This window comes from Brienomyrus brachyistius, unplaced genomic scaffold (assembly GCF_023856365.1).
Source record: "Brienomyrus brachyistius isolate T26 unplaced genomic scaffold, BBRACH_0.4 scaffold65, whole genome shotgun sequence".
Classification (NCBI taxonomy): domain Eukaryota; kingdom Metazoa; phylum Chordata; class Actinopteri; order Osteoglossiformes; family Mormyridae; genus Brienomyrus; species Brienomyrus brachyistius.
Genome location: NW_026042340.1, coordinates 546,333 through 573,665, shown reverse-complemented (window position 1 = coordinate 573,665; position 27,333 = coordinate 546,333). Strand labels below are relative to the sequence as shown.

General features: G+C 48.4%; 2 protein-coding genes across 6 annotated transcripts in view; both read right to left on the bottom strand.

The window, feature by feature from the left end:
• LOC125725331 (NACHT, LRR and PYD domains-containing protein 12-like) overlaps positions 1-27,333 on the bottom strand; it is a 322,258-nt gene that overhangs the window by 165,101 nt on the left and 129,824 nt on the right. Inside the window, exons 22-26 of one of the 2 annotated variants that reach the window (XM_049002176.1) lie at positions 9,417-9,590; positions 8,837-9,010; positions 7,356-7,529; positions 7,195-7,241; positions 5,573-6,111 (exon numbers count right to left, since the gene is read on the bottom strand). In XM_049002176.1, coding sequence (XP_048858133.1) covers positions 5,615-6,111; positions 7,195-7,241; positions 7,356-7,529; positions 8,837-9,010; positions 9,417-9,590 — 1,066 coding nt within the window. In that variant the 3' untranslated portion in view covers positions 5,573-5,614. Of the gene's footprint in view, positions 1-5,572; positions 6,112-7,194; positions 7,242-7,355; positions 7,530-8,836; positions 9,011-9,416; positions 9,591-27,333 lie in introns of those variants that run through there. The other variant, XM_049002175.1, reaches the window with a different exon arrangement.
• On the bottom strand, positions 10,689-25,938 carry LOC125725340 (protein NLRC3-like). Of its 4 annotated transcripts, none has more exons than XM_049002202.1 (4): positions 25,700-25,938; positions 22,803-24,681; positions 17,043-17,072; positions 12,375-13,847 (listed from the first exon to the last, which is right to left on the bottom strand). In XM_049002202.1, the coding sequence occupies exons 1-4, from the start codon at positions 25,779-25,781 to the stop codon at positions 13,802-13,804; spliced, it is 2,037 nt and encodes a 678-aa protein (XP_048858159.1). In that variant the 5' UTR covers positions 25,782-25,938; the 3' UTR covers positions 12,375-13,801. The 4 variants fall into 4 exon arrangements, 3 of the variants coding, with proteins under 3 accessions (XP_048858161.1, XP_048858159.1, XP_048858160.1); XM_049002203.1 differs by having other exon boundaries at positions 17,043-17,069; XM_049002204.1 differs by lacking the exons at positions 12,375-13,847; positions 17,043-17,072 and adding an exon at positions 10,689-10,936.

Sequence of the window (27,333 nt, the reverse complement as noted above, 5' to 3'; positions counted from 1 at the left end):
CTGGGCACCTGCCCCTCCAGTCCGACGGGGGCGAAAGCAGACCTTTTACAGTGGGGTGGGGGTGGCAAGGGTGCCTGGGCACCAACCCCTTTTGTCCTATGGGGGCGTAAGCAGACCTTTTACAGTGGGGTGGGGGTGGCAAGAGGGCCTGGGCACCTGCCCCTCCAGTCCGACGGGGGCGAAAGCAGATCTTTTACAGTGGGGTGGGGGTGGCAAGGGTGCCTGGGCACCAGCCCCTCCTGGCCGAAGGGGGTGTAAGCAGACCTTTTACAGTGGTGTGGGGGTGGCAGGGGGGCTGGGCACCTGCCCCTCCTGTCCGACGGGGGCGAAAGCAGACCTTTTACAGTGAGGTGGGGGCGGCAAGGGGGCCTCGGCACCTGCCCCTCCTGTCCAAATGGGGCATAAGCAGACCTTTTACAGTGGGGTGGGGGTGGCAAGGGTGCCTGGGCACCTGCCCCTACTGTCCGAAGAGGGCGAAAGCAGACCTTTTACAATGGGGTGGGGGTGGCAAGGGGGCCTGGGGACCTGCCCCTCCTTTCCAAATGGGGCATAAGCAGACCTTTTACAGTGGGGTGGGGGTGGCAAGGGTGCCTGGGCACCTGCCCCTCCTGTCCAAATGGGGCATAAGCAGACCTTTTACAGTGGGGTGGGGGTGGCAAGGGTGCCTGGGCACCTGCCCCTTCTGTCCGAAGAGGGCGAAAGCAGACCTTTTACAGTGGGGTGGGGGTGGCAAGGGGGCCTGGGGACCTGCCCCTCCTGTCCAAATGGGGCGTAAGCAGACCTTTTACAGTGAGGTGGGTGCGGCAAGGGGGCCTGGGCACCTGCCCCTCCAGTCCGACGGGGGCGAAAGCAGACCTTTTACAGTGGGGTGGGGGTGGCAAGGGGGCCTGGGCACCTGCCCCTCCAGTCCGACAGGGGCGAAAGCAGACCTTTTACAGTGGGGTGGGGGTGGCAAGGGGGCCTGGGCACCTGCCCTTCTTGTCCAACGGGGGCGTAAGCAAATCTTTCACAGTGGGGTGGGGGTGGCAAGGGGGCCTGGGCAGGTGCCCCTCCTATCCAACGGGGAGGAAAGCAGACCTTTTACAGTGGGGTGGGGGTGACAAGAGGGCCTGGGCACCTGCCCCTCCAGTCCGACGGGGGCGAAAGCAGACCTTTTACAGTGGGGTGGGGGTGGCAAGGGGGCCTGGGCACCTGCCCCTCCAGTCCGATGGGGACGTAAGCAGACCTTTCACCGTGGGTTGGGGGTGGCAAGGGTGCCTGGTCACCAACCCCTTTTGTCCTATGGGGGCATAACCAGACCTTTTACAGTGGAGTGGGGGGTGACAAGGGGGCCTGGGCACCTGCCCCTTTTGTCCTATGGGGGCATAACCAGACCTTTTACAGTGGGGTGGGGGTGGCAAGGGGGTCTGGGCACCTGCCCCACCTGTCCGACGGGGGCGAAAGCAGACCTTTTACAGTGGGGTGGGGGTGGTAAGAGGGCCTGGGCACCTGCCCCTTCTGTCCGACGGGGGCGAAAGCAGACCTTTCACAGTGGGGTGGGGAGGGCAAGGGTGACTGGATACCTGCCCCTCCAGTCCGACGGGGGCGAAAGCAGACCTTTTACAGTGGGGTGGGGGTGGTAAGAGGGCCTGGGCACCTGCCCCTTCTGTCCGACGGGGGCGAAAGCAGACCTTTTACAGTGGGGTGGGGGTGGCAAGGGTGCCTGGTCACCAACCCCTTTTGTCCTATGGGGGCGTAAGCAGACCTTTTACAGTGGGGTGGGGGTGGCAAGAGGGCCTGGGCACCTGCCCCTCCTGTCCGACGAGGGCGAAAGCAGACCTTTTACAGTGGGGTGGGGGTGGCAAGGGTGCCTGGGCACCAGCCCCTCCTGGCCGAAGGGGGCGTAAGCAGACCTTTTACAGTGGGGTGGGGGTGGTAAGAGGGCCTGGGCACCTGCCCCTTCTGTCCGACGGGGGCGAAAGCAGACCTTTTACAGTGGGGTGGGGGTGGCAAGGGTGCCTGGTCACCAACCCCTTTTGTCCTATGGGGGCGTAAGCAGACCTTTTACAGTGGGGTGGGGGGTGGCAAGAGGGCCTGGATACCTGCCCCTCCAGTCCGACGGGGGCGAAAGCAGACCTTTTACAGTGGGGTGGGGGTGGTAAGAGGGCCTGGGCACCTGCCCCTTCTGTCCGACGGGGGCGAAAGCAGACCTTTTACAGTGGGGTGGGGGTGGCAAGGGTGCCTGGTCACCAACCCCTTTTGTCCTATGGGGGCGTAAGCAGACCTTTTACAGTGGGGTGGGGGTGACAAGAGGGCCTGGGCACCTGCCCCTCCTGTCCGACGGGGGCGAAAGCAGACCTTTTACAGTGGGGTGGGGGTGGCAAGGGTGCCTGGTCACCAACCCCTTTTGTCCAAATGGGGCATAAGCAGACCTTTTACAGTGGGGTGGGGGTGGCAAGGGGGCCTGGGCACCTGCCCCTCCAGTCTGATGGGGACGTAAGCAGACCTTTCACAGGGGGGTGGGGGTGGCAAGGGTGCCTGGTCACCAACCCCTTTTGTCCTATGGGGGCGTAAGCAGACCTTTTACAGTGGAGTGGGGGTGGCAAGGGTGCCTGGTCACCAACCCCTTTTGTCCTATGGGGGCGTAACCAGACCTTTTACAGTGGGGTGGGGGTGGCAAGGGGGTCTGGGCACCTGCCCCACCTGTCCGACGGGGGCGTAAGCAGACCTTTCACAGTGGGGTGGGGAGGGCAAGGGTGCCTGAGTACCTGCCCCTTCTGTCCGACGGGGGCGAAAGCAGACCTTTTACAGTGGGGTGGGGGTGGCAAGGGGGCCTGGGTACCTGCCCCTACTATCCGACGGAGACGTAAGCAGACCTTTTACAGTGGGGTGGGGGTGGCAAGGGTGCCTGGGCACCTGCCCCTCCTGTCCGACAGGGACGTAAACAGACCTTTTACAGTGGGGTGGGGGTGGCAAGGGTGCCTGGGCACCTGCCCCTTCTGTCCGATGGGGACGTAAGCAGACCTTTTACAGTGGGGTGGGGGTGGCAAGGGGGCCTGGGCACCTGCCCCTTCTGTCCGATGGGGACGTAAGCAGACCTTTCACAGGGGGGTGGGGGTGGCATGGGGGCATGGGCACCTGCCCCTCCAGTCCGACGGGGGCGAAAGCAGACCTTTTACAGTGGGTTGGGGGTGGCAAGGGGGCCTGGGCACCTGCCCCTTTTGTCCAATGGGGGCATAACCAGACCTTTCACAGTGTGGTGGGGTTGGCAAGGGTGTCTGGTCACCTGCCCCTACTATCCGACAGGGACGTAAGCAGACCTTTCACAGTGGGGTGGGGGTGGCAAGGGGGCCTGGGCACCTGCCCCTACTATCCGACAGGGACGTAAACAGACCTTTTACAGTGGGGTAGGGGTGGCAAGGGTGTCTGGTCACCTGCCCCTACTATCCGACGGGGACGTAAGCAGACCTTTCACAGTGGGGTGGGGGTGGCAAGGGGGCATGGGCACCTGCCCCTCCTGTCCGACGGGGGCGTAAGCAGACCTTTCACAGTGGGGTGGGGGTGGCAAGGGGGCATGGGCACCTGCCCCTCCAGTCCGACGGGGGCGAAAGCAGACCTTTCACATGGGGGTGGGGGTGGCAAGGGGGCATGGGCACCTGCCCCTTCTGTCCGATGGGGACGTAAGCAGACCTTTTACAGTGGGGTGGGGGTGGCAAGGGTGCCTGGTCACCAACCCCTTTTGTCCTATGGGGGCGTAAGCAGACCTTTTACAGTGGGGTGGGGGGTGACAAGAGGGCCTGGGCACCTGCCCCTCCTGTCCGACGGGGGCGAAAGCAGACCTTTTACAGTGGGGTGGGGGTGGCAAGGGTGCCTGGTCACCAACCCCTTTTGTCCAAATGGGGCATAAGCAGACCTTTTACAGTGGGGTGGGGGTGGCAAGGGGGCCTGGGCACCTGCCCCTCCAGTCTGATGGGGACGTAAGCAGACCTTTCACAGGGGGGTGGGGGTGGCAAGGGTGCCTGGTCACCAACCCCTTTTGTCCTATGGGGGCGTAAGCAGACCTTTTACAGTGGAGTGGGGGTGGCAAGGGTGCCTGGTCACCAACCCCTTTTGTCCTATGGGGGCGTAAGCAGACCTTTTACAGTGGAGTGGGGGTGGCAAGGGTGCCTGGTCACCAACCCCTTTTGTCCTATGGGGGCGTAACCAGACCTTTTACAGTGGGGTGGGGGTGGCAAGGGTGTCTGGTCACCTGCCCCTACTATCCGACAGGGACGTAAGCAGACCTTTCACAGTGGGGTGGGGGTGGCAAGGGGGCCTGGGCACCTGCCCCTACTATCCGACAGGGACGTAAACAGACCTTTTACAGTGGGGTAGGGGTGGCAAGGGTGTCTGGTCACCTGCCCCTACTATCCGACGGGGACGTAAGCAGACCTTTCACAGTGGGGTGGGGGTGGCAAGGGGGCATGGGCACCTGCCCCTCCTGTCCGACGGGGGGCGTAAGCAGACCTTTCACAGTGGGGTGGGGGGTGGCAAGGGGGCATGGGCACCTGCCCCTCCAGTCCGACGGGGGCGAAAGCAGACCTTTCACATGGGGGTGGGGGTGGCAAGGGGGCATGGGCACCTGCCCCTCCTGTCCGACGGGGGCGTAAGCAGACCTTTCACAGTGGGGTGGGGAGGGCAAGGGTGACTGGATACCTGCCCCTTCTGTCCGATGGGGACGTAAGCAGACCTTTTACAGTGGGGTGGGGGTGGCAAGGGCGTCTGGTTACATGCCCCTCCAATCCGACGGGGGCGAAAGCAGACCTTTTACAGTGGGGTGGGGGTGGCAAGGGGGCCTGGGCACCTGCCCCTTCTGTCCGTTGGGGGCGTAAGCAGACTTTTCACAGTGGGGTGAGGGTGGCAAGGGGGCCTGGGCACCTGCCCCTTCTGTCCGTTGGGGGCCGTAAGCAGACCTATTACCGAGGGGTGGGGGTGGCAAGGGGGCCTGGGCACCTGCCCCTTCTGTCCGATGGGGGACGTATGCAGACCTATTACCGAGGGGTGGGGGTGGCAAGGGGGTCTGGGCACCTGCCCCTTCTGTCCGACGGGGGGGTAAGCAGACCTATTACAGTACATTGGGGTGGGGGGTAATTATTCCATAAAACAAATTTTATTATTTAATCAAATAATTATTTAATATAATTTTATTTGCTTTAATCCACTGACCCAGAGTAGTAACAGGATATAATTATATTTTCCAGTGTTTTTCATTTCTTTTATGTCTGCAGTTAAATAGTTATTTACACTGATTTACTCTAATTCTATTAGTAAAAAGTGAATTTATTTAATTTAACCCACCAGACTGTGGTTTCATTATGTTACTCAGTCATGCTTTGGGTGACGCTGAAGCAGGACATTAATAGGACAGAACAGAAAGACTTTATTGTCATTGTACAGTAATATAGTAAATAGGCATAAATATATAAAATGTACATATACAGGGGAGGGGGAAAGCCCCCCCCAATCAGGATTACATTTAGTTACACTTTAGTGAGAGAAAAACTTATTTTTGTCAAACATACATTTGAGAGTAAAAAGTATTATAAAGGTTAAAAAGCAGAGATTTCACCTTTTTGCCAGGAGAACCAGCAACACGTCACAGTAACACTATGGAGTCAGAAACATGAAACCCTGGATAGAGGGACTCAGTGAATGAGGAGGTGAATCTGTACAGGGGGGTCAGTCCATCAGAGGAGACTCTGTAGAAGGACAGAGCACCAGCCCCCCAGTCCAGATACACTCCTACTCTGCGGGAGCCTGAGGCCCGTATGGGTATGAGAGTCAGTTTATCATTGTGACAGACAAAGTAACTGTCAGGTTTACAGCACAGACACCATGACTTGTCATTGTCTCCAATGACACAGTCACTCCCTCCTTCCCTCCCGATCCCTTTATAAGTCACTCCTATCCGGGCTGCATCTCCATCCCACTCAGCCTCCCAGTAACAGCGGCCAGTCAGACTCTCTCTGCACAGAACTTGGGGCCAGTAATCAAATCTCTCTGCCCCCCACACATGTGTCACCTTCCTGTTCCCCCCTGACAGAGACAGGCGTCTGCTTGCTGTGTTGGGGTCCAGCGTCAGCTGGCAGGAGTCTGTAGGCAGGAGGAAGAATTATTAATACCATCAGGCCGCCTGTACTTTATGTTTCTGTACAATATAAAAACAGCGCAGCTTCCCCGAACGAAGCGGGAACCGAAGTTTATGAAATAGCTCAGGAAATGTCGGACGGCGCGCGACGCCGGCGGGAAGAGCCGCCAAAATGCGGCGCGAGCTAAACTAACAGCGTAATTACGGGTAAATAAAATTACAAAGCGGCGACATTCATCAGACATATTCATCACAAGCATATTTACCACAAAACGGCACCAGATATTAATACTAAAAGTCAGTGTCTTTCCTTCTAACCGCTAAATCATGCGCGTGCGGCGCCTTGCTGCTCTCTGTCTTTCTACAGGGAGTTTACATTTGAAAATGGCCATCAATAACAGAATTTAAGTAATTTAAATTTAAGTAATATTATTGCATATTTAAAGCGATATTTAATAAAGATTTGGACCTGAATTCTGATACAAACGCCTCCGAAGACGATTTCGGCGCCGGAGTTGCGCTCTATGAGGATCCAGTGTTTGCAGCGATTGTCTGACACGATCTTTAGTCCCAGCAAAACCGCTCTGAATGCATTTCACACGCATCGGCTTATTTCCGTGAAGCGTGTCTACCGCGCTCGTGACTCTCAGACGTGGCACCACTGCCTCGAGGCGTGAGCCCCGCATCTCACGCAGGCGTAATTTTTTTTTAGCAGGGTGGGTCCGGAAATCTTATTAATATTCATGAGCTAAGCCCTGCATGATTTGCTGGCTCATTAATATTTATGTACAAATAAGTGGCGGAAGTGCAAAAATGCTTGTAGCAGAGTATGTGTGTAAAGTGCAGATGTGCAGGAGTCAATTTGTTAGCAGTGCGGGTGTGAATCGATAGTGTTTTGGTGATGATTTCGATGTTTTATTTCTCTCATTTGGATGTTGTCTAAAATGACACAGAAACTCACAGAAACACAAACATGGAAATCCATCTTCACACAGTGCAAAAAGCCACACTAATCACAAAACCTGTGTGAATACAACCATAACATAATATTGATGGTATTATTAATAAAAACATGCAAACACACTTACATTTCTGTAAGCCTGGTCTGGTCCTGCACTCTCCACCATGATCCACACTACAGGAGAAGCAGAATGACATAGTCCTGCTGTATCCATTTATTTATTGGTGCCTCTTCTTCACATACATGCATAAGTATCTGTAGCGTGTCAGACACACACTCTGTACTCACTGCAGCTTCTCCAGTTTACAGCTGGGATCCTCCAGTACAGCAGAGAGCAGCTTCACTCCTGAGTCTCCTGGGTGATTGTAGCTCAGATCCAGCTCTCTCAGGTGTGAGGGGTTTGACCTCAGAGCTAAAGCCAGGGAAGAACAGCCTTCTTCTGTGACTCTACAGCCTGACAGCCTGCAGAGAGAGAGAGACAGATACTCCCCAATAAATAATATCATCTCACCATTACAAGTATTACATAAATGTGACTGCTCTAATAAATATTTAAAGAATTACAGTTTAGTGTCTAAGAGAAGGTAGACCCCTCCTCCCTTTCCCTTAGCTAATTGCTCACTATCTCCTCTTTATAGTGTGTGTAGCAAAGTGGGAAGTTTGGGTCAGCTTGCATTTTATTGGCTCCCCTTGCATTTTACTGGCTCCCTTTATTGGGAGCAGCAACGCACTGTGATCAGCGAATGCTCCTTACCTCACCTCATAGCTTTGGTTCACTCTGAACAGAAACATGAAGTTTGGCATATTTTGCGTTTGTTGTACCCAAATTAATTTCACTCCAAATCAGTGGGATCAGATAAAAAACAGAAAAAGTAAATAACATTTAAAATGAACCTGATGTCTTTAAAATAAATATTAATGGTGTCACTACAAGATTTTGCGAAAAAGACGGGGTCTTAGACACCCCAGTCTGCAGGACGAGCAAATCAACAGTAAGCAGAAGGGGGCTTTAGCCCTGGTTATCCCTCCACCATCCACTAGGGGGTGTAATTGTTCTTTTCATGTGCTTTTATACAGTCATGGTTACAGACTCTGCACCTCTATACACTCATATTTTGAATGTAACTCATTTGCCAAAAAAAGAGAGGAGACACAATGAACAAATTTAAAGATGAATTTGACTGGTTTCTGCATCATTATAACTATTATGTTCAAAGTTTCACGATATCACAATAACATGATTGCTGTGAATTTGGCCACAATAATCATGAAGTGAAAATCTGATATCGCTGCACGTTACCCTGCCTTCCGCTCCTTTTGTTCCGTTTTCTCTCCTCCCACCTCACCTGTGACCCCCAGACACCGGCTGCTCCGCGTTACCCTGCCTTCCGCTCCTTTTGTTCCGTTTTCTCTCCTCCCACCTCGCCTGGGAACAGACAGCGGTGTCTCCCTCACGTCTCCCGTCTCTCACACCCAGAGACCCCGACTCGGAATGAGGACGCCACTGACTGCCACCAGCCGCCCCAAACTTTCCTCTTCCTGCTGTCATTTTTATTTTTACAAAAGTCTGCCTCACTGAGGCTTCAGTCCAGTCACCCATCGCTGCCTGTATGTCCTTAAACTCATACCACACTATAATATAACTGCCCACTGCCTCAAACAACTGGAATTGTGTTTTGAAACTTAAATTACAGCGAAAGTAAAAATAAATTGATGGTTTCCTGGCATGTGAGTCCAGATCTGAGGTCAGGCAGCAGTCAAATACTGACCTCAGTATCTCCAGTTTACAGTGTGAATCCCCCAGTCCAGCAGAGAGCAGCTTCACTCCTGAATCCTGCAGGTCATTGTCACTCAAGTCCAGCTCTCTCAGGGGTGAGGAGTTTGATCTTAAAGCTGAAATCAGTACCTCACAGCATTTCTCTGTGAGTTCACACCGGTTCACCCTTAGGAAAATGAAACACTTTTAATTCCACTTTTTACACTGCTGCACTGTATTCTAATGAGGAGAATAGGGGGCATTTTTAGAAAACAATTTACTAAAAGTCATGTTAACAATCATCCCAATTCTGATTGCTGTCCATTATATTTTTATAATACTGTAACAGTACTGTTAAATTTGCTGAGCTACACAAATGTATTCCATGGTTTATATAGTTGAATGGATGTTTCCTGCTTCACTGCTTAATTATTTCTAATATGGATCGAGGGCTGATAAGATTGTGGGATATAAGGAAGTAGGATAAGAAAAAAGAAGCTGTTTGTGTTTGTTTATTATGTAACTGCTGAAATGCATTGTGGGTTTTCTTGGTGTCCAGTTACTTTTGTGTAAAATGCATATTCTGTACTTACTTCAGCTTCTCCAGTTTACAGCTGGGATCCTCCAGTACAGCAGAGAGCAGCTTCACTCCTGAGTCTCCTGGGTGATTGTAGCTCAGATCCAGCTCTCTCAGGTGTGAGGGGTTTGACCTCAGAGCTGAAGCCAGGGAAGAACAGCCTTCTTCTGTGACTCTACAGCCTGACAGCCTGCAAAGAGAGAGAGACAGATACTCCCCAATAAATAATATCATCTCACCATTATAATTATTAAATAAATGTGATGCTCTAATAAATATTTAAAGAATTACAGTTTAGTGTCTAAGAGAAGGTAGACCCCTCCTCTCCTCCCTTAGCTAATTGCTCACTATCTCCTCTTTATAGTGTGTGTAGCAAAGTGGGAAGTTTGGGTCAGCTTGCATTTTATTGGCTCCCCTCAGTCCGGGGCGGGGTTTAGTCTCTTATATAAAGTGGGCGGCAGGGTAGGAATGGTGCACAAGCTGTTCTGGGTATATCAGTAATGGACGTTAAGGCCCAGGGAAGTGTACGGCTGTTTTAACCCCGTGTCTCATCTCCCTGCTTGTGTTTCAGGGTTAGTAGCCTAGAGCTGCAAGAGCGGAATCCTCCCTGCTGGTGGTGGTGAATTTCACTTGTGTGCGTGTGCAGTGCAGATTACCGGCATTAGCTCACTGAGTGACGTGTGTGTGTGTGTGTGTGTGTGTGTGTGTGTGTGATCACCAGAATGTTCACGGAGGTCCTGCCTGTGCTGAGTCCCTCGTCCATCCATCAGTTCATGCCCCTTAACTTGCTTAGTTGGCAACATTGGTGCCTCAGCTAGATGCATCTATATTGCCTTTAGTGGAGCATTACTATTCTCCTTTTAAATGTAATAAAATAACTGTATCAAGTCATGTCTCTGGCCCCTTCAGTTGACTAAACCTGTGTGCTTAGTTACTACTCGTATGAGATTTTGGGAATCATTATAGTATTACCCTGGGTGAAACCTCAGGCTTTTGGAACGAATCATCTGAGTTTCCATTATTTCTAATGAGAAAATTCACTTTGATATATGAGTGCTTTGGATTATGAGCACGTTTCCGGAACCAATTATACTCGCAGTCCGAGGTTTTACTGTATCTCCAGCATACAGTGTGGAATACCCAGTAATACTAACCTCAGTATCTCCAGCATGCAGTGCAGAATACCCAGTAATACTGACCTCAGTATCTCCAGTTTACAGTGTGAATCCCCCAGTCCAGCAGAGAGCAACTTCACTCCTGAATCCTGCAGGTCATTGTCACTCAGGTCCAGCTCTCTCAGGGGTGAGGAGTTTGATCTTAGAGCTGAAGTCAGCATTTCACAGTGTTTATCTATGAGATCACAGCCATTCAGCCTGGAACAGAAAACACTTTAAGACACAGACATATACACATCCTACACTTTAGCTAAATACCAAACATTACAATCTGTATTTGTTTTCAATATAATTAGCAGCACAGCTTACATTTCAAAATGAATTACAGTCTGCAGAGTGTCTTGTGCATCCTGGCAATTTGCTGCAGTCAGATGATCACTAATTGTAAGTGCATCTTAGCTCAAAACTAGAGGTAAAAGCATTAAGTACAAGCTACAGCCAAAAATCACAGAATATATATGAACACATGGACAGCAAGATGGACGTGAACCTCCCATAACAGTCAGACCAGAGCTTCCAGTGCAGTCCTTAGCCATCTCTCTGCCAGGTGTCCCTACACTCGACACGTATCACTGAAAGGAGGAGATGTGAACATCCACAGCAGCTAATGCAGCAGCAACTGGCACTTGGATTCCTGATCCCATGAGTAAAATCCTTTTTGCCTGTATTGTTATACCTGGGATCATGTCAAATCACCAATTAGGTCTGAGTGATATGACGATATTATCGGTAATCAGCGTAATCAGACACGTCATAACATGGTTAAATTTGAGGTTAATCTTAGTGTCCAAAGAGCAAAGTCCAAAAGAAAAGTATACAATGTTAGGAAGGCTAACTTTAATGGTATGAGACTGAAGCTAGAAACTGCAAACTAGTTGGAGTTAAACAGCAAAACCTTTGAAGAGGCATGGGAATTTTTTAAAAGCCTAGAATATTGTGTGCAGTCAATCAATCATTATTTATATAGCTTGTTAAACCACAGGGCTTTACAAACATTTAAAAAGAAGAAAAAGAAAGAAATTCAAATAAGCACAGAATAAATAACAGTAAGCAGAAAAGAAATTAAAATAGAGTAGAAATGTATATAAAATAAATAAATAAAAATAATAAAATATCATGATAAAGGACTTTAACAACCCATATTCGCTGTAGGGGCCCCTCCCTCACAGGGGCCTCTAGCCCCTATGTCTTCTGGGGAGAGCGACCCCCCCCCCACAGTGACTGATAATAATAAATACATAAAATAATAAAACAACTGATTATCATAGATGCCGTGGTGAAAAGATGCATTTTCAGCCTAGTTTTGAAAGCACTAAGACATTCAGTAGCTATAAGGTTCTCTGGGAGAGAGTTCCAGAGTTTGGGCCCATAGTGACTAAAAGCTGCCCCCTCCCTCCCCGGCCAGGTTTTAGGAATAATCAGTAAATTACTGCCGGATGATCTGACTGATCTACCTGAGACATATCTTTCAGTCATGTTACTGAGGCAGGACAGAGCAAAACCACCTAAATATTTACAAATTAGCAAATGAACTTTAAAATCAATCCTAGAAGCCAGAGGAAGCCAGTGCAGGGATGTGAGAGCAGCTGTGATGTGATCCCTGTGACTGGTGCATGTTAACACTCCGCCAGCGGCATTCTGGGCCCGGTGTAGATGTGATCCCTGTGCCTGGTGCGTGTTAACACTCCGCCAGCAGCATTCTGGGCCTGTTGTAGATGTGATCCCTGTGACTGGTGCGTGTTAACACTCCGCCAGCGGCATTCTGGGCCCGGTGTAGATGTGATCCCTGTGCCTGGTGCGTGTTAACACTCCGCCAGCGGCATTCTGGGCCCGGTGTAGATGTGATCCCTGTGTCTGGTGCGTGTTAACACTCCGCCAGCGGCATTCTGGGCCCGTTGTAGATGTGATCCCTGTGCCTGATGCGTGTTAACACTCCGCCAGCGGCATTCTGGGCCCGGTGTAGATGTGATCCCTGTGTCTGGTGCGTGTTAACACTCCGCCAGCGGCATTCTGGGCCCGGTGTAGATGTGATCCCTGTGCCTGGTGCGTGTTAACACTCCGCCAGCGGCATTCTGGGCCCGGTGTAGATGTGATACCTGTGCCTGGTGCGTGTTAACACTCCGCCAGCGGCATTCTGGGCCCGTTGTAGATGTGATCTGTGTGACTAGTGCGTGTTAACACTCCGCCAGCGGCATTCTGGGCCCGGTGTAGATGTGATCCCTGTGACTAGTGCGTGTTAACACTCCGCCAGCGGCATTCTGGGCCAGGTGTAGATGTGATCCCTGTGCCTGGTGCGTGTTAACACCCCGCCAGCGACATTCTGTGCCCGTTGTAGATGTGATCCCTGTGCCTGGTGCGTGTTAACACCCCGCCAGCGGCATTCTGGGCCCAGTGTAGATGTGATCCCTGTTCCTGGTGCATGTTAACACTCCGCCAGCGGCATTCTGGGCCCGGTGTAGATGTGATCCCTGTGCCTGGTGCGTGTTAACACTCCGCCAGCGGCATTCTGGGCCCGTTGTAGATGTGATCCGTGTGACTGGTGCGTGTTAACACTCCGCCGGCGGCATTCTGGGCCCGTTGTAGATGTGATCCCTGTGCCTGGTGCGTGTTAACACTCCGCCAGCGGCATTCTGGGCCCGTTGTAGATGTGATCCGTGTGACTGGTGCGTGTTAACACTCCGCCGGCGGCATTCTGGGCCCGTTGTAGATGTGATCCCTGTGACTGGTGCGTGTTAACACTCCGCCAGCGGCATTCTGGGCCCGTTGTAGATGTGATCCGTGTGACTGGTGCGTGTTAACACTCCACCAGCGGCATTCTGGGCCCAGAAAAGGTTTTTCCTCTGTCTCAATGTATTTTTTTTTTTCTTCGTTGTAATTTGGTCTTTGATTTCGCGGGCCTAGTTAAGGGGTGGGAATTAAATACTTTGTGTGTTTGTCGATGGTGTTTTGTTGTATTTTGCCTAGGACCTCGAGTGTTAGTTCCTGTGGGGGCAGAATGTGGGTTGCTGTGTCTATAAGGGTGAAGTGTGATTTAATATAATTTTACTTGTCTATAATATATTCTTCTTTTGTGTTCCCATGAGAACTATAGTGCTGGTTGTCCTAGTGTGATTATTTTCTTAGGTGTGTTTTAGCTTTACGCAAATAAATTTTTCATCAGCCCCAATATTGTTCCTTTATTCAAATAGCCTGCAATGGTAATAGCGTCTATATTGGTGGAGATTCGCTAGGTTAACGGTGGGAGCTGTGTTTCTCGCCCCTTGTGCGGGTCACACGAGGAAGATGTGTGTGTCAGTAACGCGCTCTGGCCCCATCCCTGCTAGGCGAAACAATGAAATATACAGAAAATTATCGTCACTACACCGCTGGCTGTCGGAATGGTGCCCAATAAACGGTCTGGGTTATATAGAAAATTGACAAATGTTTGGGGGTAGGCCTGGGCTTTTGAAGAGGGATGGTATTCACCCCTCATGGGCTAGTGCCATTCTCCTGTCCAAAAGCATAGCTCATAGTCTCCAGGCAAATCACTGACTAGCCAGAGCCAAGTCCAGGCGGCAGGCAAACAAGCATAACCGACCGCCTGCTAGTCGCTTAGAGTCGTCACCTATGGTTCATTTTACTGGGACTGTGTCTGTTCCCCTCACTTTTAATTGTGGAGGTCTATTCCACCGTAGTGTATGTGATAATGGGGGCGGCATGGTGGTGCAGTGGTTAGCACTGTAGCCTCACACCTCTGGATCCCAGGTTTGAGTTTCCGCCTGGGTCACATGTGTGTGGAGTTTGCATGTTCTCCTCATGTTGTCGTGGGGTTTCCTCCAGATACTCCGGCTTCCCCTCACAGTCCAAAAACATGCTGAGGCTAATTGGACTTGCTAAATTGCCCGTAGGAGTGCATGTGTGAGTGAATGGTGTGTGAGTGTGCCCTGCGATGGGCTGGCCCCCCATCCTGGGTTGTTCCCTGCCTCGTTCCCATTGCTTCCGGGATAGGCTCCGGACCCCCCGCGACCCAGTAGGATAAGCGGTTTGGAAAATGGATGGATGTCATAATAACTTAATAATAATTAAACCAAATCCATTATTAGATAATAGGTGTAATGCAAAGCTAAAACTTTTGAATGGCTTCAAAACTGGCTTCTAAGGCGCTACTGATAAATGAAATAATTACTGACTTTAGTCTTGGTCCTAATGCCTTACAGAGACCTGGCTTAGACCGAATGAATTCATGGCAGTAAATGAATCTACTCCAGCTGATTACAGCATAACCCTTGACCAGATGGCAAAGGTGCTGGTGCTGCTGCAATATTTCAGTCTAACATAGGAATGTCTGAGCAAAATGCTTATAGCTTTAGAACATCTGAAATTCTTCTTCTTAGTCTTGCTGACTCATCTCTTCGTAGTTCTTCACCTCCAATCACCATTGTTATTGTATATAGACTGCCTGGTCCCTAACCTCCAATCACCATAGTTACTGTGTATAGACCGCCTGGTTCCCAACCTCCAATCACCATTATTATTGTGTATAGACCGCCTGGTCCCTAACCTCCAATCACCATTGTTATTTTTTAAAGATTGTCGAGTCTATAGTAATTTTCTTAAGGAGTTTGCAGATTTATTGTGATCTTTCTTCTTAGTCTTGCTGACTTCCTCTCGTCTCGTCTAGTCTACTGTCTTATACTTGAGAGACTCTCTCAGCCCTGCTCTCCAAACTACGAAAAACGATGGATTTGATCAGCTGGTCTCTCAACGCAATTGACACCATGTTCTCGACGAGAAGCCTAGGTTCGGGGGAACCTACACGATGGACGGATGGGAGAGGTGGAGGGTCGTGTGCCTGGCAGCTCTTTCCGTGGAGGACATTGAAGACATCTACCTATTCGGAACCATGATTACAGGTATTATGCTGATTGGATTAGGCATTGCCCTGGTTTATCAAAGATTGAAGAAGACGGTGACAGCCGCTCAAAGCCCCACTAGGCTGGCTGGAATGATTGATGGAGTGGGCAGAGCTGTTAGCACTCAGACTGTGAAACTGGATATGGAGAAGCTCACAGCTTTGCAAAACTTACTGGATGGCAGAGACCAGCGTGGACATTAGTGGAGCTGGAAATTACAGCTTCTCGTACGGAAACCCAAACAACCCTATTCTATCAGGTTTTGGCTCCCCCCAATCAGCACTGGCCTCGGCCAAGGCCGCTGCTGAACTAACAACTCCCCCTGAAGAACAAGGCAGTGAGACTCTCTTGCATTCCTCTCCCCCGATCCCAAGGACTTACCGCACCCTCCCCCCCATCCAACACCTTTGCCGCTTCATACCCCCAGCGTGAACAGGCGGGTCTGTTGACCAGCGCTTGTATGGCTGCAGGACCGGATGGCTGTCTGTCTCTGCTGGACTACCTCCACCACCCCTTTTCCCCCACCCGTTGCAAGTCGTGTCATTTTTATGTTGTAAGGTGTAGTGCCATCATGTGCTTATGTTACTGAGGTGTTTTTTTCGGTTCCCACAATGTCCTCCCCACTGGAGTACAGCCTGGGGGCTGTTTTTTTTATTATTCTCCTCCTCTCTCCTCATGTTATTCTGTTTCTTTTCTTCTCTCTTCCCCTGTCTCCCGACCGGTCTACCCCCTACTGTGATGTTTGTGTATATGTATGGTCGGGTTGATGGCCAGTTTTTTTCGCTGGTACTCGTGACTAGTGACATGGTATATTGCAACAGCAATAAAGGGTTTCATCAAATCAAATCAAATCAAATCAATTCTAGTTCTTCACCTCCAATCACCATTGTTATTGTGTATAGACTGCCTGGTCCCTAACCTCCAATCACTACCTGGTCCCTAACCTCCAAGAACTATTTTTTAAAGATTGTCTAGTCTATAGTAATTTTCTTAAGGAGTTTGCAGATTTTTTTAGCAAACCTGGTGGTCACTACTGCCAAAGCCATGATTGTTGGCTATTTTAATATTCACATGGAGAATGACAGTGATCCTTTAACAACAACATTTGCTGCTATTCTAGACCCTGTAGATGTATGTTAGAATGCAGTCGGCCTACTCATGCCTGTAACCACACCTTGGATTTGATTCTTAGCCATGGTGTCTGTTAGGTTGAAGAAACTGTTATTAATCATTTTGTTATCATTCCTGTATGATTAGCTATGAGTGTAAATATGTATATACATTATTTTGTCTTCTTCTAACCTCATACTCTAGATTATATTAATAATAGTATTTAGCTGCACATACCCTGAGTATGTGCTCAACAGCTGTACACTTAGGTAAAAAACTTTTCTTGTTCTCACCTCCCTATTCTGCATGACTCTTGCGCCTCCCACTGACTATAAATAAAGGAGTCAAGGGGAACCACCCTTTGTAACACATTCTGCTGTAGTTTGCATTGCAGAGAGTGTGGGTACCCTTGCAAGTAAAAACTATAAAGTGTGTTGTCTCATAAAAGGTGGAGTTGGGGTGGAAACGCCGGGCGCTTTCCCCAACAGTGTCCTGCTGGAACACATATCTATTATACCACAGAATCCTCTGCTTTCAGATCATTACTTGTTAACGTTTGATATACAGTATAGCCTCCCTTCAGCCCCATCTCCAAAGTACAGTATCAGACGTTAAATTGTCTCATTAACTACAACAACGTTTCTCAACCGACTTCCACAGTCCATCAACCTTACACCTGAAGCCTCGTATGAACTTAAATGGGTAACTGCGAACATGGAGAAATCGCCTTGCAGCACCTAGATCTCGTATCTCCACTTAAGAAGATAAAGCATAGAGATATGGAACCTGCCCCCTGGTTCTCTGATCATACACGTGAACTAAAACAGGCTTCATGCAAGCTAGAGTGCAAATGGCTCAACTGAACTAGACTTTTTCAGATCAGCCTGGAAAGAGCCTCTCTAGGTACAGACACTAATGACTGTGAGATCTGTGTATCTCTCCAGACTAATTGAAGAGAACAAAAATAATCCTAAATTCCTATTTGAATTTGTGACTAGGTTAACACAGAATTCTTCAACTCGCAGGTCTCACAAGCTTCTAGGAGTGATGACTTTATTACATTTTTAATGGTAAAATAACTAAGATTAGACAGACCATCCAGTGCACGTGTGTAGCTACATACAGCTGCCAGCCTCCTGCTCATCCTATGCATACTGATAATGTGACCTTTGAATCTTTCCTTCTCATAAAACAATCAAAACTTTTGAGCTTATTTTCCTCCTGCAAATCCTCTGCTAGCCTTCTAGACTCAATTCCTACAAAATTCCTGAAGGAGATTCGACCACTGATTAGCACCACCCTGTTAAATGTCTTAGACTCGTTTCTTAGGCTTGGATATGTTGTTATTAGACCTGTTCTAAAGAAACCAAATCTTGAACCTAGTGATTTAGGAAATTATAGACCAATCTCAAATCTTCCATTCAATTCAAAGATCCTGGGAAAAGCTTGCCAGCTGTCTTTTCTCCTACAGAAAAATAACGCTAATGATTTATATCAGTCTGGCTTTAGACCAAACCACAGCACAGAAACAGCTTCAGTCAAAGTAGTGAATGATTTGCTTATGGCTTCTGACAGTGGCTGTATATCTGTGTTGATATTACTAGACTTAACTGCAGCATTCGATACTGTGGACCATAGTATCCTCTTGGACCGGCTATTCGTTGGCATTAAGGAAACAGCTCTTTCTTGGTTTTGCTCCTATTTAACTGATCATTATCAGTTTGTCCATGTGAACAATGAATCTTCAAAGATCACTAAAGTCAAGTATGGTGTCCCACAGGTATCAGTGCTGGGCCCCCTACTGTTAACTTTATATATGATACCTCTTTGTAACATTATCAGAAATCATTCTGTTGGGGTTCATTGTCATGCCCATGATTTTATTTATATATATATATAAATATATGCTGCAATATATATATACACACACACACACATATATACATACACACACACACATATATACATACATATATACATATATGCACATACATATATATACACACATATGTATATATACACATACATATATATATATATATATATATATATATATATATAAATAAATAAATATATATATATATATATATATATATATATATATATATATATATATATAAATAAATATATACACACATGGGGCGGCATGGTGGTGCAGTGGTTAGCACTGTTGCCTCACACCTCTGGGACCCGGGTTCGAGTCTCCGCCTGGGTCACATGTGTGCGGAGTTTGCATGTTCTCCCCATGTCGTCGTGGGGTTTCCTCCGGGTACTCCGGTTTCCCCCCACAGTCCAAAAACCATGCTGAGGCTAATTGGAGTCGCTAAATTGCCCATAGGTGTGAATGTGTGAGTGGATGGTGTGTGAGTGTGCCCTGCGATGGGCTGGCCCCCCATCCTGGGTTGTTCCCTGCCTCGTGCCCATTGCTTCCGGGATAGGCTCCGGACCCCCCGCGACCCAATAGGATAAGCGGTTTGGAAAATGGATGGATGGATGGATATACACACATATATATATATATATATATATATATATATATATATATATACACACACACATGAAAAACACTGAATGGCCTTGCACCAGAATACCTCAGTAATCTGCTGGTCTTATACAACCCTCCTCGCTTTCTTCGTTCTCAAGGAGCAGGATATCTGTTAGTACCAGGGTAGAAAGACCTACGGCAGGCTGCAGAGCTTTCTGTTATAGAGCTGCTCAGCTGTGGAATGGTCTTCCACCAGATGTGTGGGTTTCAGGCTCACTCTCAATATTCAAGTCTAGACTAAAAACTCACCTGTTTAGTTTAGCGTATAGGGACTCTAGTTCTAGCTCTAGCTAACTGCTCACTCCCAGTCAGACCTATAGTGTGAGGTGTAGAGCTGGGTGGGGATCGGTGCCATTGGCTTTGGATAAACTGGACTGTCAGTGCTGTTGTAGGACTTGAACTAATGTTAATGTGAATACATTTTCATGCTCCCCGGTTGTGCTGAGGAGGATGGGGTCCCCTTCCAAGTCTAGGTTCCTCTCAAGGTTTCTTCCTGCTAGAGGGAGTTTTTCCTTACCACTGTCACCTCAGGCTTGCTTGGTTGCGGTTCGGGCCAGTTATATGTAAAGTCCTTTGTGGCAGTGACTGTTCATAAAAGCGCTATATAAATAAAATTGAATTGAATTGAATTGCTGTCACTCTAGCTTCACACCCCCTTGTGGAATTGGAGTGCTGACATTTCAGGGACCCCCCATGCCTGCGTTCCCACCTGCCTCTCCCTCCTACTTATGCTGCCATAGCCATATCTGCTGGAGCTTACATACTGCACTCGTCTAACTCTTTGCACTGCATTGGGTCTCCCCTACTTTGGCTAATTGCACATTTTATTTCCCCTCCTCCTCCTGGGCTATGCTGCCTGGAGACCCCAAATTATCAAGATATCCTGCCTACCCTGCTGCCTGTGACATCTCCACTACCTGTACCACCTTTCCGGCCTGCTCGCCCTTCTGCCTGTGACGCCCTTCCGGCCTGCCCGCCCTTCTGCCTGTGACGCCCTTCCGGCCTGCCCGCCCTTCTGCCTGTGACGCCCTTCCGGCCTGCCCGCCCTTCTGCCTGTGACGCCCTTCCGGCCTGCTCGCCCTTCTGCCTGTGACGCCCTTCCGGCCTGCTGGCCCTTCTGCCTGTGACGCCCTTCCGGCCTGCTCGCCCTTCTCCCTGTGACGCCCTTCCGGCCTGCTCGCACTTCTCCCTGTGACGTCCTTCCGGCCTGCTGGCCCTTCTCCCTGTGACGCCCTTCCGGCCTGCTGGCCCTTCTGCCTGTGACGCCCTTCCGGCCTGCTGGCCCTTCTGCCTGTGACGCCCTTCCGGCCTGCTGGCCCTTCTGCCTGTGACGTCCTTCCGGCCTGCTCGCACTTCTCCCTGTGACGCCCTTCCGGCCTGCTGGCCCTTCTGCCTGTGACGCCCTTCCGGCCTGCTCGCACTTCTCCCTGTGACGTCCTTCCGGCCTGCTGGCCCTTCTGCCTGTGACGCCCTTCCGGCCTGCTGGCCCTTCTGCCTGTGACGTCCTTCCGGCCTGCTCGCACTTCTCCCTGTGACGTCCTTCCGGCCTGCTGGCCCTTCTGCCTGTGACGCCCTTCCGGCCTGCTCGCCCTTCTGCCTGTGACGCCCTTCAGGCCTGCTCGCCCTTCTGCCTGTGACATCCTTCCGGCCTGCTCACCCTTCTGCCTGTCACTGCTACTGTACTACTGTTCGCCCTGCCATCTAAAGTGGCTCCAGCACTTGCCTGTCATCCCCTGCTTTGTGACTCAAATGTTGAGATTGACACAATGTGAATTGAGATTTCACCATCTTGATCATTTGACTTCCTCTGTTCCCCCCTGGAGGATGGGCTCCCCCTTTGAGTCTGGTTAGGGTTTGGGCTTCATCTGCTACCCCCTGGAGGATGGGCTCCCCCTTTGAGTCTGGTTAGGGTTTGGGCTTCATCTGCTACCCCCTGGAGGATGGGCTCCCCCTCTGAATCTGGTTCTTCCCAAGGTTTCTTCCTTCTAGGGAGCTTTTCCTTGCCACTGTTCCCTTTTGACTTTCTCACTGAGCACTTTGCTGTAAAGCACTTTGAGAGAATGTAATGTGGAAACACGCTATATAAATAAAACTGAATTGAAATTGCATTCTGTGTTTGGGTGGAACTCATTAAATTAATATTTATTACGATATTTTTAAACCAAAATAACACATATATATATTTTTCACTTACCGCCCATCCCTAATCAACAATACATTAATCGGAGAGCTATCAGTCCTGTGAAAAAGGCTTTTCGAAGAAATGTTTGTTTGAATGATTTATGAATAATGATGCTTCATTCATCCCCATGGGGAAGTTGTCTTTTCGCCCCTCCCATATTGCTCTCCAAGAGACACACGACACATATACAGGTGGGAGGAAGTTTGGGGGTCACAGCGCAGGGTCGGCCAGCATCCAGCCCCCTGCAGCTCAAGGACCCAGTGATGAGATCACTCTGCCGGCCAGGAGATTTGAACCAACGACCTTCCGCTCATGGACTCGAACCCAAAAAGTCATGCACCACACCCAGTATTTACAGAAATGCTTCCTACAGCATCCAGAACTGAAAAGAATATGAGTGGTTTTCCCACTACTAATGAAACCTGGACCATTATGTATGAGGCTGCATCTTTAGTTATTTGTTACACAAAGGATGGTCATGGAAATCTTGTCTTTTTTGTTTTTACTACATCAATAACTTCAGTTAATATCCATCCATCCATTTTCCAAACTGCTTATCCTGCCGGGTCGCGGGGGTCCGGAGCCTATGCCGGAAGCAATGGGCACAAGACAGGGAACAACCCAGGATAGGGGGCCAGCCCATCGCAGGGCACACTCACACACCAGTCACTCTTACACACAATTTAGTAACACCAATCAGCCTCAGCATGTCTTTGGACTGTGGGGGGAAACCAGAGGAAACCCAGGCGGAGACTCAAACCCGGGTCCCAGGGGTGTGAGGAAACAGTGCGAATCACTGCACCACCATGCCGCCCCCCTCACCCTAACCCTAACCACTGCATCACCATGCCGCCCCCCTCACCCTAACCCTAACCACTGCACCACCATGCCACCCCCCTCACCCTAACCCTAACCACTGCACCACCATGCCGCCCCCACTTCAGTTAATATAAAATCTAAAAATCCTAGTTATTGATACGAGGGTAAATAAATTATACATATATTTTATATTTTAAAGAATCTTAATCTTTATACTGCCAGACTAGATGTGTTGTCACATCCTCAGCCAGGAGCAGCTGTGGCCAGCAGAGGCCGCCAGTGAGCAGCCAGAGACAGCAGTCATACAGAAGCTCCCAGCTCTGGGCTCCATCACATGAACACGCCTGCTGACAATAACACTCACATACCACTTATACACCCTGTGGGTAAAGAGCCCTCACTGCTTCTATAGCAGGTTAGGATGCTGTGCCTGTGATCAGAAGGCAGACTGGATGGGAACGGAAACATCACTTTTTTGTTTGTTACTACATCACTATCTTCAGTCATTATAAAGTCTGTGGTTCAGATTAGCTACTGCTATAGAAACAGCTGCAGTCGAGATTATCAAACAAACACCCCAGTTATTAATCCAAGAGGATAAATAAATCAGATATATTTCATACAATGTCAATGTATTACTGCCAGACCAGACATGATTTCCCATCCCCACGTCACTTACAGAGCCGTCCTGGAGTTCTTGACCACAGGCAGCAGCCTCCTGTGCTCTTTATCTGATCTGATGTATTTCTTCATATCAAACACATCCAGCTCCTCATCTGACATCAGCATCACAAAGGCCAGAGCTGAGTACTGTGCAGGTGAGAGGTCTTCTGCTGAAAGATGCCCTGAATGAAGGTATCTTTGTACTTCCTCTACTAGTGAATTGTCACCCAGTTCATTCAGACAGTGGAACAGATTGATGGTTCTATCTGGAGATAATTTCTTCTTGACTTTCCACTTGATGTATTGGGCCGGTGAATGGTTGGAACCCGATTCTGAATCAGAACCCCATTCTGAGTCAGAACCCCATTCTAGGTCGGAACCCGTTACGGGGTCATTCTCTGCCATGCACTCATTGCTTTGGGAACAAGCTTTGAACCTCCATGGCCCTGAATAGAACACGTCGGTACAGATATTGGTTGGATGTAAGTGTTGGTCTGTTTCCTGAATGTTACGTGACCTGGTTCCTCTCTGTCCCAGTAGTCTTTGTAACAGAGTCTTACTGGAGTGTGTTGAGAGGCCCAGGAGGAAGCGGAGGTAGAGGTCCAAGTGTCCATTCTTGCTCTTTAATGCCTGATCCACTGCATTCTTCAGCAGGTCAGCTGACGAGTTTGATAGAAACACATATAAAGCAGCGAGATACTCCTGGATGCTCAGATGCACAAAGCAGTACACCTTCTCCTGATACAGCCCATATTCCTCTTTAAAGACTTCTGTGCACAATCCAGAGTGAACTAAAGCTTCACTGACAATAATGCCATTCTCTGTCAGATCATGCTCATAAAATATGAGATTGCCTTTCTCAAGGTTGTCATAAGCCAGTTTACCAAGTTTCAAAAGAAATTCATTAAGCTTGGTTTCATTATTTTTCATATACTTGTCATTTTTTACACTTGTCTGATAGATCAGGAAGTGTGTGTACATTTCAGTCAGAGTCCTTGGAATTTCTCCCCTGTCAGTCTCACTAAAAAGCCTCTTAAGCACAGTGGCTGAAATCCAGCAGAACACAGGTATGTGGCACATGATGAAGAGGCTCCTTGATGATTTCACCTGTGTGATAATCCTGCTGGCCAGGCTCTCATCACTGAATTTCCTCCTGAAATACTCCTCCTTCTGGGCATCACTGAACCCTCGTATCTCTGTCACCCGGTGGAGGCACTCAGGAGGTATCTGATTGGCTGCTGCTGGCCGGGAGGTTATCCAGAGGAGAGCGGATGGAAGCAGATTCCCCTTAATGAGGTTAGTCAACAGCACATCCAGTGACATTTTCGTTGTTACATCAAACCAGCCCTCATTGTTCTGAAAATCCAGAGGAAGGCGACACTCATCCAGACCATCAAAGATGAACAAGACTTTGTACCTAAACAGCTCAGTGGATTCAAGTGATATAAGATCTGGGACAAAGCGGTGAAGCAGTTCAATCAGACTGTATTCACACTTAATCAAATTCAGGTCCCGGAAAGGAAGAGCAAATATGAAGTGAACATCCTGGTTTGCTTTTCCTTCTGCCCAGTCGAGAATAAATTTCTGCACAGAGACTGTTTTCCCGATACCTGCCACCCCTTTAGTGAGTACAGTTCTGATAGGTGTCTCACATAAGGGTTTAAATATATCATTGCACTTGACTGTAGTGTCTTCTGTTCGCCTTTTCTTGGATGCTGTTTCAATCTGTCTCACTTCATGTTCATCATTGACTCCTCCAGTTCCACCTTCAGTTATGTAGAGTTCTGTGTAAATCTCACTGAGTAGTGTTGGCAGTCCTCCCTTAGCTTTCCCTTCAAATACACGCTCAAACTTCTGCTTCAGGTTACATTTGATCGTGCTGGACATGAGCTCCCCTGAAGAAAAATTAGAGAAAAATTCACTAATTCTCAATATGATCACACATGATACACAGCCATAATCTTAACCATCAGCTACCAAACAAAATGAGACTTTTGGCATGTTAAGTTCTTTGATTGCATTTACAGATGTTAGTGGGGATCTGAGAAATGGTCCCCGCACTATAAATATAACAGGGCATTTTTTTGGGATATCTAATCCCCCACCCCCTGCACAGAGACACTTTTTGCTATTTCATTGTATTAAAATTAAGCTTTAAATTCCAGCCCTAGGAGAGCATCACCACTGGCGCCCCCTGCCTGAGGCAAAGTGAAACTGGCTGGCAAGTCGGCGCCCCTCAGAAGGTGGTGCCCTAGGCGATCGCCTATGTCGCCTATAGGACTGTCCAGCCCTGGCTGGGGGGGCATTAAACCCAGCCAATAACAGCACCTAAACCAGATTATAACTTTCTAAACACAAAGTAAACAGCAAGAGAAATGACAGCTGACTGGCATTCATGCACAAAACCTCCTTCAATGAGCACGTCGCTGACATGATGATGCTGTTTGCTATGCATATAAGACTAATCAGTAATAAAAATGCAGAGGATTGATTCAAACTATTAGTTAAAAAGGGGGGTGGGAACAGAAAAGCATTTAATTTGCCTATTACAGTTTACTACCCTGAGACAGACACAGTGGACGGTTCACTGAATCTCGTTGCCCCTGTATTTATACATATGTAATGACAATAAAGTTGAATCTAATCTAATCTAATCTAATCTAATGCAGGTGCAGCAGGACACGTTAAAGATAAAGAGTATTTCTGACAATGATGCTGTAGGTTATTCCCCATCCCAAACACCTGAAAAGTATTAACAACTTTCCCTAATGAATTTGTGCTGGGAGTAACTGACGTTAATTCTAGCTATTTATTAAATTAGCAAATGCCGAATTATCCAAGGTAAACTAGTAACACTCTGCTCCTCAGACCACAGACAGTAACACGGTAATTACTCTGATTAGTGATAATTACCTCTGTCTTTTTCCTGTTTTTCCTCCTCTCTTCTTTTTCTTTTTCTTCCTCGGGCACTGGAGGGCTTTGGTCTTTCTGACATGATAGTGGCTGTTTGAATTAGATACCATTAATCGTATCACACGCTTATCGATCATATCAGTGTTACTTAAAGACGCCTACAGTACAGTGTGTGATACGGAGGGGGAGGGGGGGTGGCGCCAGGTAAAACAGTAGGAAATCAATACAGGTCAAAAAGTCAAAATTTTTATTTCCCCCTCCCCTTTCTACCCCTTTGGAATGGATGCCCCCCCCCCCCCCCGGCATTTTCCTGTACTGCCTCTGCCACGGGATGCCCTGATATACAGGGTTCAAGTTAATGTATTCTTATATAGCGCCTTTCACTACCGAGAAGACAAGGAAATGAAAGAAAGAAAGTCAAAAGTCAGAAGACAAAGGAGGAGAGGAACCACAAACTCCCAAGTAGATAGAAAAAACAACCTCTGGGGGTCCAAGGTCACCTGGCTGCCCCCCCCCCCCCCCCCCCCCCCGGGCATGCTAACAGTGTAGAAAAAGGAGTGGGCTTGCTTGCTAAAAGTAAAGTGTAAATTACAGAACAGCATAAAGCATAAAGGTCACGTCCTGCTTAGAGACCTGAAATAAGGAAGAATTTTGGATTCATTTCTGTATCCGCCATCGGTATCTAAAAGGTTGCAATTTAGACAAAAAACAAGAAAGGTTATAAATATGATTACCCTTCGGCAGGTCTTCCTTCAATCTTTCAGCAAGATCATTGAGGTTCATATTCTTCAGGATTATAAGCATGACATTTAGAGCATCAGCTTCACTGTAGGAACTTATCATCTTGTCGGCGAGGTCTGTTCTATCCAAGTCCTTCACCTGACCCCTGGGAAGGGGCTTAAACTCTTTAGATTTTGTGTGATTCAGTTTCCATTTAAACTCCTTCAGCTCTTCATCACTAAGCTCCTTCAAATAATCCAGCAAGAGGTCGGCAGGCGAGGTCTGGGTCTGCAGAATGTCGGAGATGAGACTCACAAACCCGTACATGTCACTCCCACACATGCACTGACCTTTCCGTTAACAGAAGGCAGGTTTCCTGCTCACAGTCCTATATGTCTGCAGGAGACACCTGCTGTGATTCTTTCATTACTATAGGAAGCACATGTGTGTCTTTATTTTCTGCATTATTATTTAACCTTTATTTAACCAGGTTAGTCCACTGATGTTTAAAATCTCTTTTAAAAGAGAGACCAGTCCAATTTAAATAGTAGTAAAAATAGTTTAAGACCCAATAGATCACATTACAACAATACGGACAAAAACAAAATAGACTAAAAATATGTTAAGACAGCATCCAATATAATTATACATACTTTATATTAAGTTATGATGTTCTATTACAATATGTCAATAACAAGTAGTGTAGCACAAAATGGTAAAAAAGTAGAGTGAACTTTCTGTCTGCAAAGTTATTCTGTTCTGTTACAGTACGTCTGTAACATTTGGTGCAGTGCGGTATGGTAAGGAAGTAGCCTGAGGAAGAGCACTGCGGAGAGTGAGCTTTTTGTCTGCTAAGTTATTCTGTTCTGTTACAGTACGCCTGTAATATTTAGTGCAGTGCGGTATGGTAAGGA

Coding starts and splice junctions, on each gene's coding strand:
- LOC125725340 (XM_049002202.1), bottom strand. CDS start 25,781: ATGTCAGAAAGACCAAAGCCCTCCAGTGCCCGAGGAAGAAAAAGAAAA. Junction 24,682..25,699: donor AAAACAGGAAAAAGACAGAG/GTAATTATCACT, acceptor ATTTTTCTTCAG/GGGAGCTCATGTCCAGCACG. Junction 13,848..17,042: donor TTGGGGAAAGCGCCCGGCGT/TTCCACCCCAAC, acceptor ATCTTCCTCGTG/TGACCCGCACAAGGGGCGAG.